The sequence below is a fragment of the Pyrgilauda ruficollis genome, unplaced genomic scaffold, assembly GCF_017590135.1.
Source record: "Pyrgilauda ruficollis isolate IOZ18807 unplaced genomic scaffold, ASM1759013v1 scaffold123, whole genome shotgun sequence".
In the NCBI taxonomy this organism is placed as follows: domain Eukaryota; kingdom Metazoa; phylum Chordata; class Aves; order Passeriformes; family Passeridae; genus Pyrgilauda; species Pyrgilauda ruficollis.
The window spans coordinates 30,921-43,593 of record NW_024510655.1 but is presented as its reverse complement, the minus strand read 5'-3'; the positions used below and the strand labels follow the sequence as shown (position 1 = coordinate 43,593).

Here is a 12,673-nt window from a genome sequence, read left to right as displayed (position 1 = left end):
ATCTCTGGCAGAGCATGGCCTTTTGGGCTGGTCACTACTTCAGGAAGGCTGGTGACTCTTTGAACTCTTTGTGTTGTATTTGCAGTATGGTTAAACAAGGAATTGATTGGATTGTATGGCTCTGATTTCTGACCATCTGAAGGAAGGTGGAACTTCCAGCTAGAAATGTCAGAGTTTGGAACAAATAGTTTAATGTCAACTGTTTTCCAGTTAATGTGAATATGTGGATGCAGCACTGCTCTGTGTGACAGTAGAAAGCTTAGAAATGCTTTCTAGTCACTTAGGCAGATTTGGGGAGGAAAACAGTGATACAGTCAGAACCAAAACTACTTGAAGAATTTATTTTAGATAATTTTGGCTGAGTGCCTTTTATGATGAAATTCATAAGATCTCTGTCATTAAAATGTGAAGCCTCCGTCTAGCACCCATTTGTTCAGTGACCTTGCTGTGGTGGCATTTGCCAGAATGTGCTTCTCAATGAGCTTTTTATGAAACTTCTTTGTTTTCAGCAGTATAATCACAGTGTTGCTACTTGTTTTGATGGGAGGATGGATATGGATTGTGGAAAGTCCTTGCTTGTTTGATCAGGAAGCTCAACTCTGAAGTGAAAATGATGGTTGCCAATACTTTTTCATTATTGGGCAAATGTTTCTAATACAAGGGCAGAATTTATAAACCATGTGTGTTTGAGCAACACTAGTGCAACCAGCTGTAAAAGTGAAGAAGCTAATTAAAAGTAACATTAGACACTGGCAGTTCACTGACTGAATGTATGGGAAACCCTGTTCCTTAAGGAGGGGAGGCAAAGTTATTAGATATCACAAATTCATTTGTCTAGAGTTCCCCCACTTCATTCCAGCATTGATGCAGAGCCAGCTTTCTGTGTTGCAGGTCCAGTCTTACATGAATACATGAGAGTGTTTCTAATAGCACTTAGAGCTCTCTTCAAATACTGACTTGAGTGCTTTTGGGACGTATGTATGCAGAGTGGTGGTGGTTTAGCTAATTTGTCTCTCGGTGACTGGTATGCAAGTGGCAGAGTGTTTTCATCCTCACTTTAAGGGAACTTCAACTTTATCATCAGAGATTGAGGCATTAGGGGGGAAATTGGAAGGTTGGGGCCAAACCCTCATGCTTTATCTGTAGTGAAAGCAACCAAGCGCTGCACTAATCTAATGAAGAATGGACGTGGGTTCAGAAACTTCAGCACTGAGTTTGTTTGAAAAGGAGCATAATAAATCAGTGACTAAATACTTGCATTCTTAAACTGATCTGAAATGTGAATTTAGCTGTTACGATAGAATGTATGAGATAGGTAATTAAACTAAACGAGTTGCTGTTAAACAGTTAAACTTGAGCTCTGTGGAGTCTTATAATTTCTTAAATTGTAAATCAGAATATTTTTGATGGTCAGTCTTTTAAAAAATTTTTTTAAGACAACTGTAGTTGTTATCACTTAAATCAGTGTGTATATTTTAACTGGATGCATCTCTTAAAAAAACCTTTCAGGTGTATGTGGAAAATTACATGCCCAGCACCATGACCTACAGCACAAATGTCCTGAATTTTTTGAAGACCTTTTTTTTGTCATCTGGACACTTAGCTCTAACTTTGGGTAACTGACAGTGCAGTTTTGTTAAGCCAGTAACCCAAATAGCGCTTCTTCCTTGCACTGCAAGCACTGTATCATGCTACTTCTTTGAGTGAGTAGGCAGTAGTTGGCTACTTTAATGTCTCCAGGAACAGAAGACTTTGTAGTCTTTTCCTTCTGTGTGATAGCGTGTGTTACTTTTTGTATCAAATTTGGTCTTTAGCTAGGTCTGTAAAAACAGTTTCAAGCAGAAAAAACAGTAAGATTTCTGAAACCTAAAATTCTTAGTTTTAAGCTAAATAATAAGTGAATGTACTATGAATCCTAGTGAATCTGCAGGTAATGTATCTATATGAGATACTAGCTATTTCAGTGCAGTGACTGGAATGAATATATAACCATAGGATCGCTTAATTTTGTTATTATGAAAGGTGAGAGGAATCCCTGTAACTGTTCTGTGCCAGCCATGGTGTGGTGATGTAGTATAACCTTCTTCTCTGTCTCGTTTAGGTTTGAAGAATTTAGATAGGAAGAACCTGCTTTTTGAATCTTTTTGGGCAGCTCACAGATACTGTTTTTGTGCTTTCCAAATCCCCCTGCTACTGCATTAGGTTCACAGAAAAGCTCAGAATCTGTGATGGACAAATGACTGTGGTGCCAAATTCAGTCTGATGTTTGTCCTGACCTGGTTGAGACAGGTAATGTTCTGCAGTTTGTAACCCAGGTTTGCAGGTTCCACCTAATGGTGGTAACTCTGAGTCTCTCTGCTTAGAGTGAATATAATTTATTTCATTATTTTGTAGCTGTTAAATTTACTCTAGATTTTTTATCAGAGAGGTTGCTTGGAGAATTTGGTCTACTTCAGTTCAGTCATGTTTCTTAAAAGTTTATTGAAACTATTCATTTCATTTTGAGAAGAGAAAGAAGGTCCCTGGTGGGAGTTGTAGAGGTTTTCAGGTGCTTGGCTTGTGGAGATGTGTTTTCTCAAGGGTGTGGAACACCTTTGTAGCAAATTCAAACCTAATGACGACAGATTTCTTCAGGGTATAGATTAGAAACTATTACAGTGTGTATACTGTGCATCACAGACATGGAAGAGCATTGAGGAAATAGATGTCTGCCTGCATTTGTGTGGTCTCTTCTCCCTTAATGCAGGAAGATTGTGTGTCATCATTTGGCCCACTTGTCTCTGACACAAATGGAATGGCTTGAACCCACTGTTGTAATGGGATTGTGCTTTTGTGAAGGCACACTGGCAAGAGAAGCTGGATCTGGAACAGAATGGAAAGGGAACATGAGGTCTGTTTGGTGTTTGTGGCCTTTAAATTGTTCTGTTGTTACTCTGGATGGGCAAGAGAAAAAACAACTTTTAAAATCCCTTGCCATATCCTTCCCTTTATCCCACTTCCTTAATGTCAGGCTTTTGTGGTGGTGGGATTTTTTAGGTTTTTTTTTGTTTTGTTTTGTTTTGAAATGTCATTATCTTGCAACAGATTAGGATGGAGAAGTTAAGATGTTCATGCTGTAGGTGGTAATAATTGATGACAGAAAAGTAGTATGAATGTGAATCTCTTTCTTAAAAGGGAGCATACACTCAAAAGTAGAAAGAACTGAAAGAGTATTGGCAATTAGGCTTAACTTGGAATGAATAAGTCAGAGAAATCAGTTTCCTGGAAGTACTGCAGAATTAAATATTAAGGTTTGGGATTTTTTCCAGATCGTATTTTGTGAGCTAGATTCAGTATAAAAGTCCATAAAGAAGAAAGCCTGACTTATATAATGTGAAGGGGTAATGTTGTTCTTAAAGTGTAAGAAATTGAAAGGTCACTTTTGCTTTATGTCCTTACTAATTTTTTAGGCAAGAGTTGTCACTGTGCCACAATAACTGCAGGGTGACTGAGAATGGCGTAAAGAATTCCTTGGTAGTATTTCAGTCTTTTCTGGTGATTATTCAACAAGTGCAATGAAAAGAAGCAGGTATGACAAGTTTTCATTGATTAAATGGCTGTTGGTACAATGTAGCCACCAAAATTCTTCATGTGACTTTGATACAATAGCAAAGATCAGTAAAATGTATTGCTGGCATATTTGTATTTAAAGTCTTACTTTGAACTCATGCTGTTCACACAGTATGAACTAGATGGACCTACTGAGTTTCTGCCTTGAAGTTACCATGCCTAGTTTTGGAGGAATGGGTAAAGTTCTATCGATGTAGTATAACTACAGGATAGTAGTACTGTAGTTTAGATTTCCAGAGTTTGGGAAGGATAGAGGTTGTGAAGGGGAAAGCAGAATGAATGCTGAGGAAACACTTCAAAAATCATGGGTGCATGTAAGTAAGAGCTGGTGTGTGGAGGTACTTGCTGGTGAAACTTAAGTGTAGTTGAAGAACCAAAGAAGAGGAATATGGTGTAGTCTTTGATGTCAGCTTAAGGAATTTGGAAGGAAAAATGGAAGACTGAGTGACAGACAGCTGGATTTACCTGGGGAATGGGACAGAATGTATAGGCTTGAATTGAAATAGCTGGAGTTTAAGGGAAAGAGCAAGACCTTACTGGAGAAAGGCAAAGATGATTGGCAATGTAAAATACATGTTTGGGGTTGTTACAAAGGTCTGTGTGGTTGAGATGTTAAGTCTTGTTTTCAATTAAGTTGTTCTTCAGGTTTCAGTAATAAATACTTGAGAATCACAGTGAGGGGAAAGAAAAAGCAGGTGAATAAATATGAAAGGAATGGGAAAAATATCTTACTTGGTGGGAGGAGTCTGTGAACACTTTTGGGTTTGCAATTACTATTGTAGCTTAAGTCCAGTGACTGACTCCAAAGCCCTAGCCTGTGTTAAGTTACTTTTTCAAGGAAATGTGTTTTGCTATTCTGCTGTTAAATGCTATGAAGAACTTCGAAATGTTTCCTTTGCGTGAAGAATTTGGTTTAGTGATACGTTTTGCTTAAGTCCAGGTGTTAATTTGAAACCTTTTCTATTTTAATATGTTCCAAATGAATATTTTAAATAGTTTCAGTTTTGGCCTATCAGTTGCTTATTTCTGAGAAAAGTGGAGAATATATCTATAGTGAAGGCATGCATGATCATTTCTTTGAGTTTATTGGTTGTGATTAAGGATTATATTGGCAGTGTACAAGTTAATAGTGAATGTTGTACAGGTGGAAAGGTGAATTTATAAAAGGTACTTTTTCCCCAGAGTTGGGACTTCTCTCTTAGGTGGGGGGAAGCTTCAGTAAAGATGATGAACTTATTGAAGTTCTTATTTGCATTTTTTGCTGGAAATTACCATGCCATTTGTGATTGTTGGGCTTTATTTCAGCTTTTTTTTTTTTTTTTTTTTTTTTTTTTTTTTTTTTTTTTTTTTTTTTTTTTACTGTTCTAAGCTTGTTATTTTTTTTGTTATAAATGGGAGCTTTGCCTCCTCAGTTGGTTTCTGGGAGCTTCTTGGAGGTTGGGCTGTCAGAGCTTGTACCCATTGGCTGACTTTGGACACACCGCCCCCCCAACCCCCCCATTTTCATGGTGGAGCTTCAGTGTTCACGTGGAGACAGCTCAGTGGATAGAGCCAGGTTGTGCCTTCCTGTGTGTTTAGCAGGCCCATAGGTGTGCCGTGGTCAGTAAAGGGTTTGATGAGGCCTGCAGTCCAGTTCTGAGCTCAGGGGCTGGGCTGAGGGTCTTACTCATGGCTCAGAGTTTCAGCATTAGCACAGCCTCCACTTCACCCTGGAGGAATTGTGTCTGTCCTCCCTGGGAGCTCTCATCCCTGGAATTAAGGCTGGCTGATGAACCGTGGGCACTCTTCACCTGGATTGGATCAAGTTGACAGCAGTTTGTTTAGAAGGTTGTTCTTCATAGTATTCACAATTTTTTAGAACAGTTAGGAGATGCCTTTTGTTTCAGGTTATATGTCAAATTTGTAATAGCAGTTAGTTAACCCCTTGTATGTATGTTGACAGCTTGGAACACAGTGTGGAGAACAGTGATTTATTCCCTGCCTGTAGCAATAGTGATCTTAACACACTTGCATCCCCGTTGCAAATTGCCACAAAAAAAAAGAAATTACTGAAAAAATTGTAGCCATTTATATTTTCTGCAGAATGTCTCGGGCTGTGGAATGAGGTTCTGGGGCCCATGGAAGAGCTGGAGTGCTGGAAAAGGCCTGAATTGACTAATAATTTGTGGACTGTGTCCCTTCTCATTAGACTCCCTTACTCTCAGTTTAAAATAAAGATGCATTTTAGTGCATCTGGTGTTACAAACCTAGCTATAGGATTTCTTTTAGAGCCTTATGGTGTTCAGGAAAGAAGGATCAAATTGTAACTTCTGTTTTGGTAACATTCAGCAAATGATCCTGACCTCAGCACTAGGATCAGCTTTGTAATATCAAAACCCAAAATGTAGCAGGCTGCCCCCTCAAAATTGAGCTAATAATAGGAGAAAGCATTGCTTCTGCTGGTCTGCATATTTTGGGATCACAGCAGAAAAAGAGAGAAGGAGCTTTGAAAAAAGTTGCGTGATAACTGGAAGATGTGGGATTAAACTAAGCAAGAGACAAGGGGGAGAGGGTTTTTGATAAGTGCAAGATTAATTAATGGAGATGTTTTGTTACATGTGTTGGGTTAATTTCTGGAGTTGTTGGATAGCAAAAGGCCAAGATGATGAAAATTGCAGTAGGGACATCCTGCAGGCATGATTGCTGACAGTTGTGCTGGGTTTGTAAGCAGAATGTAAGGCAGGAGTTACGACCAATCCAATACAGAGTAAATTCTTTGGAAATCAGCTGTCCTGGACCATATGCATTAAAGCCTCAAGTTTGAGTTAAACAAGGTGCTAAATCAATGGGTAAAATTTGGTGTACACTGCAATAGAGCTGGTTGGGTATTTTGTACAAATTATTGTATTTGTATTAAATTATGAATTTATTAATGTGTTTAAATGCAGAATCCTGCAGATTTTCTTGGGCTGAATGCTTGCTTATATTTCATTTTATGCAGAGCAGCAAAACCAGGCTGACCCATGAGGCTTGTATTCAGTGATAGTGCTACCATTTTCTCTCAAGAACATACCACCTCCTGGCACTGCTAAAAATACTGCTGATGGTGTTTGATGCCATGAAGTTACTAGATTTTTTTCTTGTCCTCGGGGTGACTGCAGGTGCTGTGACCTCCCATGCTGGGGTGATCACAATGCCCCTCTCACCCAGTGCTCACTGTCTTCACCTCATCCTTCCAGCCTGAAGAGGAGCCTCTGGCCTTAAGGCTTACTGAGGGATGGAGGTATATAAAACAAGCTATGTAATTCAATAATTCTCACCTTAGAGTGTCCAGCACTTGATCCTTAGTTGACTAAATGGTGGCACTCATATAGGAGGGATAAGTAAAGATGAGTTTATTTATGCTTCAGGCACCCATATGTGGCATTTTGGGGAAATGCAATACCCTCCAAAGCTCTGAACTGGGACGGTTAAAGCCTTCAATCACACTTGGTTTGGAGTTTTCTTCAACCATAAGTGTACAGTGCTTTCTTCTCTTACAGTTGACCTGCTTTAAGCTTTAGTTAAGCTCAATGACTAGAGGAATAATAAATTTAATATTGTAGACTTGTAAATGTGTTGATTTTCTTTATGTTGGAAGTGTTCTTTTCTGTGTGGAAGGAGGTTGCTTTTTCTGCGGAAATATGAGAGAAATTGGAAGTTCTGAAATGCCTATGTGAAACTCCAGAAAGTAGCAGGTAGTTGCTTATTCTTCTGAGTGTGTAGCATAGATGTCCTATGAAAGCAGCTTTTTATTTTTCATCTTGGTTTGATTAGGACCAACTTCATTACTACTGAACTTCATTTCAGTGTAGAAAAGCTCTGTTGAAAAGTTGAGATATCTTTTTGTATGTATTGTACAGTTTTTGGAGTTTATGATCATCATACCAGCATTTACAGGTGAAAGCTGGTATGCATAGTAAAAATGACTTTTTTTTTTTTTACTTTAAACTGGACCTCAGTTTGGCTCTCTGAGCACTTCTTAAAGTGTACCTAGTATGGAGCCATTCTGTGTTTTACTTAAACAAGTGGGAATGACATCTGGTTGGGCAGTGAAAGACTTCTCTGGAGTATGTGCTTGGGATCTTGCAGATTTCTATGGATACTATTTTGCTGTAGTGTTGGTAGGGATAACATGGGTGATGTATTTTTTTTTTTTCTTCAAAATGTGGTGTTGTATGATGTGCAATTCTAAATAGGAGCAAAATATAGAGGTACCTGATGGATCTGAAGCTGTATGTTGGAAACCCTTCCCTTGAGGGAATGTGCAGAATTTGGTTCAAGATGAAACTTCATAGGTGGTGCCTCTCACCAGTAAGATCCCAGGTTGTGGGAGCAGTGGATCAGATGTTTGTGGCTGTTGTCTGTATAAGCACAGATCATGGGGGTGTAGCACAACCTCAGCTGTATTTTACAAGCTCTTTCAAACAACAGCGCTTACCTGGTGGCTTGCTTATGTTGCCTTTCCATTTGAAACCACTATGATGGGATGTACCCACTAGGTCTGTTTTCTGTATTTTAAACAGAGTTTGAATTTATTTCTGCTTTTGGAGTTCGTTTTCCCTTGGTAATCTGAATTTCTGTGGCTAGATTAGCTTTGAAACGTCCAGACCGTGCTGTACTTTAATGTACTAAGGGCAGTTGGAGGTTGTTAAACTGTTATTATTGCAAGCTGATCAGGATCAATGTATAATAAAGTCTTTATAAATTAAATGTGATAACTCTGTGGAAAGTAGTTTGCTTTAGCTGCTAGTTTGGCTTTATTTATATTTATTGTTTTCTGTAAATCAGAAGGTTCTAGTAATAGACATCAATATTAATCATCAAGGGTGATTGTGAGGGGAAAAATAGGAAAACAGTGCATTTTAGAATTTCTGAAACTGTTGGAAAAATTTGTGTTGCAACAAATATAAATCATATTCTGTCATTATAAATACTGTTGCAAGTCTAAAAACTTAAGTTTATTTTGTGTGTGTGAATGGATACAAATAAGTATGCTCTGTGAAAACTCGGTGAAACAACATGAAATGTGGTTTTGAAATGTTGATTCCAGTCTGCAAGCTGAATACAATTGGTGTTCTTGAATGCATGCTGAAGGAAAAAAGGAAGACTGTTAATAAAAATAATAAAACCCCAAGTTCTTTCAGTGTAACTGCAGCAAACTGTATGCTTAGGCTGAGATCAGAGCCTTTGTACACTGTTTGAGCTTAGTAACCACTAGAAGATTGTTCTCTGATCATGTGTGTGTTGCACAGCCCTGGTAAGTGGTGAAGTGTTACTGCTCCAGCAGCGCCAGCGCTGAGTGGTGCCGTAGTGCCTGGTCCCTGCAGCGAGCTGGCATGTGCCAGCTGGGCAGCTTGGAGTAATGAAATGCCAAGGTGATGTTGCAGCGTTGTGTGGAAGTGCAAGTCGGAGAAAGCATCATAGGCTCCAGCTCAAAGAGGAACAGGGTGGGGGGTTGTGTTAGGTGTGGTGTGGTTCTAAGTCCAAGAACTAATTGCTGGCATTTTGAAAACTTTTGGAATTGTCACTTCTCTTGTAGGAAAATAACTGGGACTCTATGGAAAGAAGTGGAAATGAAAGTCAGCTGATACATTTCACATAAACTATTCACTTTTTTCTAGAAAGAGAGATGCAATCACTATAGTTTACTATGAGAAATGAAAGTAAATTCTAGAAATCTTACTTTATGGAGGAAAAGAAAAAAATTGAGCCAATATTATCATGATGAAATGCTGTTAAAAAAATCAAGTTGGAGGTAGTTTTTCTAATTGGTGAGGAACTTCACTATTTTTTCTTCCCACTCAGGTTTTGTGATTTTTTTTCTTTTTTTTGTTGTTGTTTTTGTTGTTTTTGTTTTAAATATAAATGTGTCTATTTGGGGATGAAAGTATGTTAAACTTCTAATCTTTATAAGCTTTTCAAATGCAGGCAGATGTCCAGAGATTTCTGCTGCTCAGTTGACTGCATGAGCAGGGTAACTGAGCAAAGTTGCTTGCCTGCAGACTAAGCAGGTCTTCAGGCTTGGCTGAAATGGATGCTGTGTTTTAGCAGACCAACTACTCGTTGCTCTTGCTGCTGGGATGTCTATGACCAGGATTTTCTTCTGCTGCTTTCAGGGAATGGACTGGTACTGGAGAACACCATACAGTATGTTTGGGTAGCCATGAGGTGAAAAGAAGGTTATGTGGGCTCTTTGAGGACATCCATGGGCAGTAATCTAGAAATAATTGCTGGCTGAGGTTCAAACTGGTGTTTTCAGGTTAATTTTTAAAAAAATCTGAATCTGTTAAGGAGTTCTCCCTCTTTTCATAAGGATTCAGTCTGTAGTTGTTGAACCTGCTTTCTTGTTAGTTGGTGAGGAAGGGTGTAGGGCCAGTTAGGACAGTTCCTGCTCAGCTATTCCAAATAGCTGGCCTGCTGGTGCTCTGTTGTGTCTTGGTGATGATGTGCATCAGTGAGTGATCTCTTGATGAAGCAAGAGGATCCCTTGTAGTTTGCAAGTGTCCCCAGTGGTTCAGCAGAACATCTGGGCTGTATTTCAAGGGAAATCCTATGCTATTACTAAATTTAAAGCAATCAGATGAGACCGCCTTCTGGATATTAGGGTACTGGAAGTCAAATCTTTGAAGCAGTGGAGTATTTTCATAATTTCATTGCTGCTGATCTGGAGAAGAGATTCAGGCAGCAGATAAGAGGTGATTGGGTTTGAGGACTTGTGTCCCTTCACCTCCTGGTTTCATTGTGTGATTTAACAGTTGCTATCTCAAACTCTTCCTTTTTGGTGTCTTTGTAACATGAAATAAATATATATGTGCTTGTTGTGTATGCAGCTTGAGATCTGCAGTAGTGGTTTCCTCCCAGAAAGGAGCCACTGCTGACTGGGGATGCTAAAGCTTATGGGGAGCTGTTTCTTTGAGGTTAACTTAATTCCTGATGCTTCAAGCTTTAGTGGGGAGGAAAGGTGCATCCTGTTAGTACAGAATTCTCTGTTGCGGTAGAGAAAAACAGAGGCAAAATGTTGGCAAAGGAGCTCACACTGGATGTCCTAATCTTGTTGTCAAATAGTGAGTGTCAAAGAAAGTTTTGCTGTTGTCTGTTTGCACATGTGTGAGTCTGTGTGAGGTGAAAGCTGGTCTGGTAGAATGATACGTGCCAGTAAAGAAAAAACTTGATAACTGTGACTTGGAATTTTGTGAGAAATGTATTTATTAAAGTCAGTGATTCTTTGTGAAACGTACTTGGGGTTGAAGGCAACTGAGTAGAAAATGGATGGCTTTTATCAGTAGTTTTAACAGCTGACCATCAGACTACTTCAAACAAGTTTTTAAAAGTATGCCGGTGTTAAAGCAAGTGATGATGATGACCTTAGTTAAAAGCTGCACTATGACTGCCTTTGCCTAAAGCTTTGCTAATTTTTACTGAGTGCTGGTTTTGTCCTGCCACCATCACTGGAGCACCTGAGTGCCATGCACTGGCGTATTAAGTGACTTTGTTAACATTTGTCCAGGGTAGATTGCTGACTGGAATATCCAAGGGATTAAATGTTGTACAATAAAAGCTCATCTCTTTGAGTTAAATATATTCACCCTGCAAGTACGAGGAAACCATGGGGTACTTGGGTACTAAAAAGCTAAAGCAAGTGTTTCCTTATTTTCCAGACTCAAAAGAAGAAGCTTCTCTATGAAATAATCCCATTTAAAGCTCTAGTCCTCAAACTGTCCAGTCTCTGTAATATTTTGGTGCTTGAAGGCTTATCTTCTAATTCAGTTTTGAGAATTATAGTTGTTCCTCAAACAGAAGCGTCTGCACTTTAATGTCTAATAAAATTTAGTTATCCCCTGTTTGCGGGATGATGTTACGGTGTTTCGGAAGCCAGCACGGCAAAGCACGGGGGCTCTGTGGCTTCCGTGGGTGAGCAGGGGGTGCTTTGGCAGTGCTTTCGCCGCGTGGGGCGACTCCGGCGCGGGGCGGTGGCTGCGGCGCTGGCGGGACGGAGGTCCCGGTCCCTGTGCAGGGCTGTGAGCGGCGGTCCCGGAGAGAGGACAACAGGCCCGGCCCTTTGTAGAAACCTAAGGCAGCATCACGCACGGAGGGAAAGGGAAGGGCTACTGCGGGGGGAGCGGGAGCAGCGGGGAGAGCCCGGTAGAAATAGGTGAATTCAAGAGCCGGGGGGCGAGGCGGGCCGCAGATGGTGCCCGGCTGCGGGAGGTGCCGCGCTCCTCCGCGCCCGCCCGGCCCGGGGCGGGAGGGGCCCGGAGCGCCGGTAGCCGCGGCCCCGCCCCGCCCGCGCGTGCCTCCGCTCCGCCGCACCGGGGGCGCGCGGGGTCCGGGCCGGGCCGTCTGACGCTGTGCTCTGCCCGCAGATGGCCGCGTGCGTGTCCCGGCTGGAGCTGTCCGTGGCCTGCCGGAGCCTCCTCGACGGGGACCTGAGCTCCAGGTCGGACCCCCTCTGCGTCCTGCCGCAGGACGCGGGCGATGGCCGCTGGGCTGAGGTAAGAGCGGCCCGTGGCCGCGCGCTGCCGGTGGGTGTAAACACGCCGAGTCTCCCCTTTTCCATCCCGTAGGTTTTCCGGCAGGTGTATGACATACTTAATTCAGATTTACGATTGGTGAGCAGTCCCATTGCCCACACTCGAACATTTAGTGTTTTCTTGAATTGCTGGCTTGTTTGCTCAGAGTTCTCTGTAAGGATAGATGTGACTTGCCCTGGAGCACACACTCCAGAATACATTGTTTCAGCAGTCTTTTCCCCTTAGTTTTCAGACTTTTCCCATACAATAGTGTTTTTCCATGCTGTTTCCTTTCTTGGTGAGCCATCGGTCATGCCCAGTTTGTCACTGAGCATGAGGCGTGGTCTGGGGTGTGTAACCTTGCTGGTGCCTGTGTCCACCTGGTGCAGGTAAAAAGCTCTGTGGGAGAATATGGGCTTCTTACTCATTGTCAGCACTTTGCTCCTGTGTTTGTGCAGCTGGATCTCACAGAAAAGGTCAAGAACTGCCAAGACCCTGAATTCTGCAACAGACTGGTTGTGGACTACTACTAC

General features: G+C 41.2%; 1 protein-coding gene across 1 annotated transcript in view; it reads left to right on the top strand.

Annotated features, from left to right (window-relative positions):
* The window catches only part of CPNE1 (copine 1), a 44,147-nt gene that overhangs the window by 12,524 nt on the left and 18,950 nt on the right, over positions 1–12,673 (top strand). The window contains 2 exon segments of the mRNA XM_041490495.1: positions 11,994–12,122; positions 12,599–12,672. Of these exon segments, the coding sequence (XP_041346429.1) occupies positions 11,994–12,122; positions 12,599–12,672 (203 nt within the window).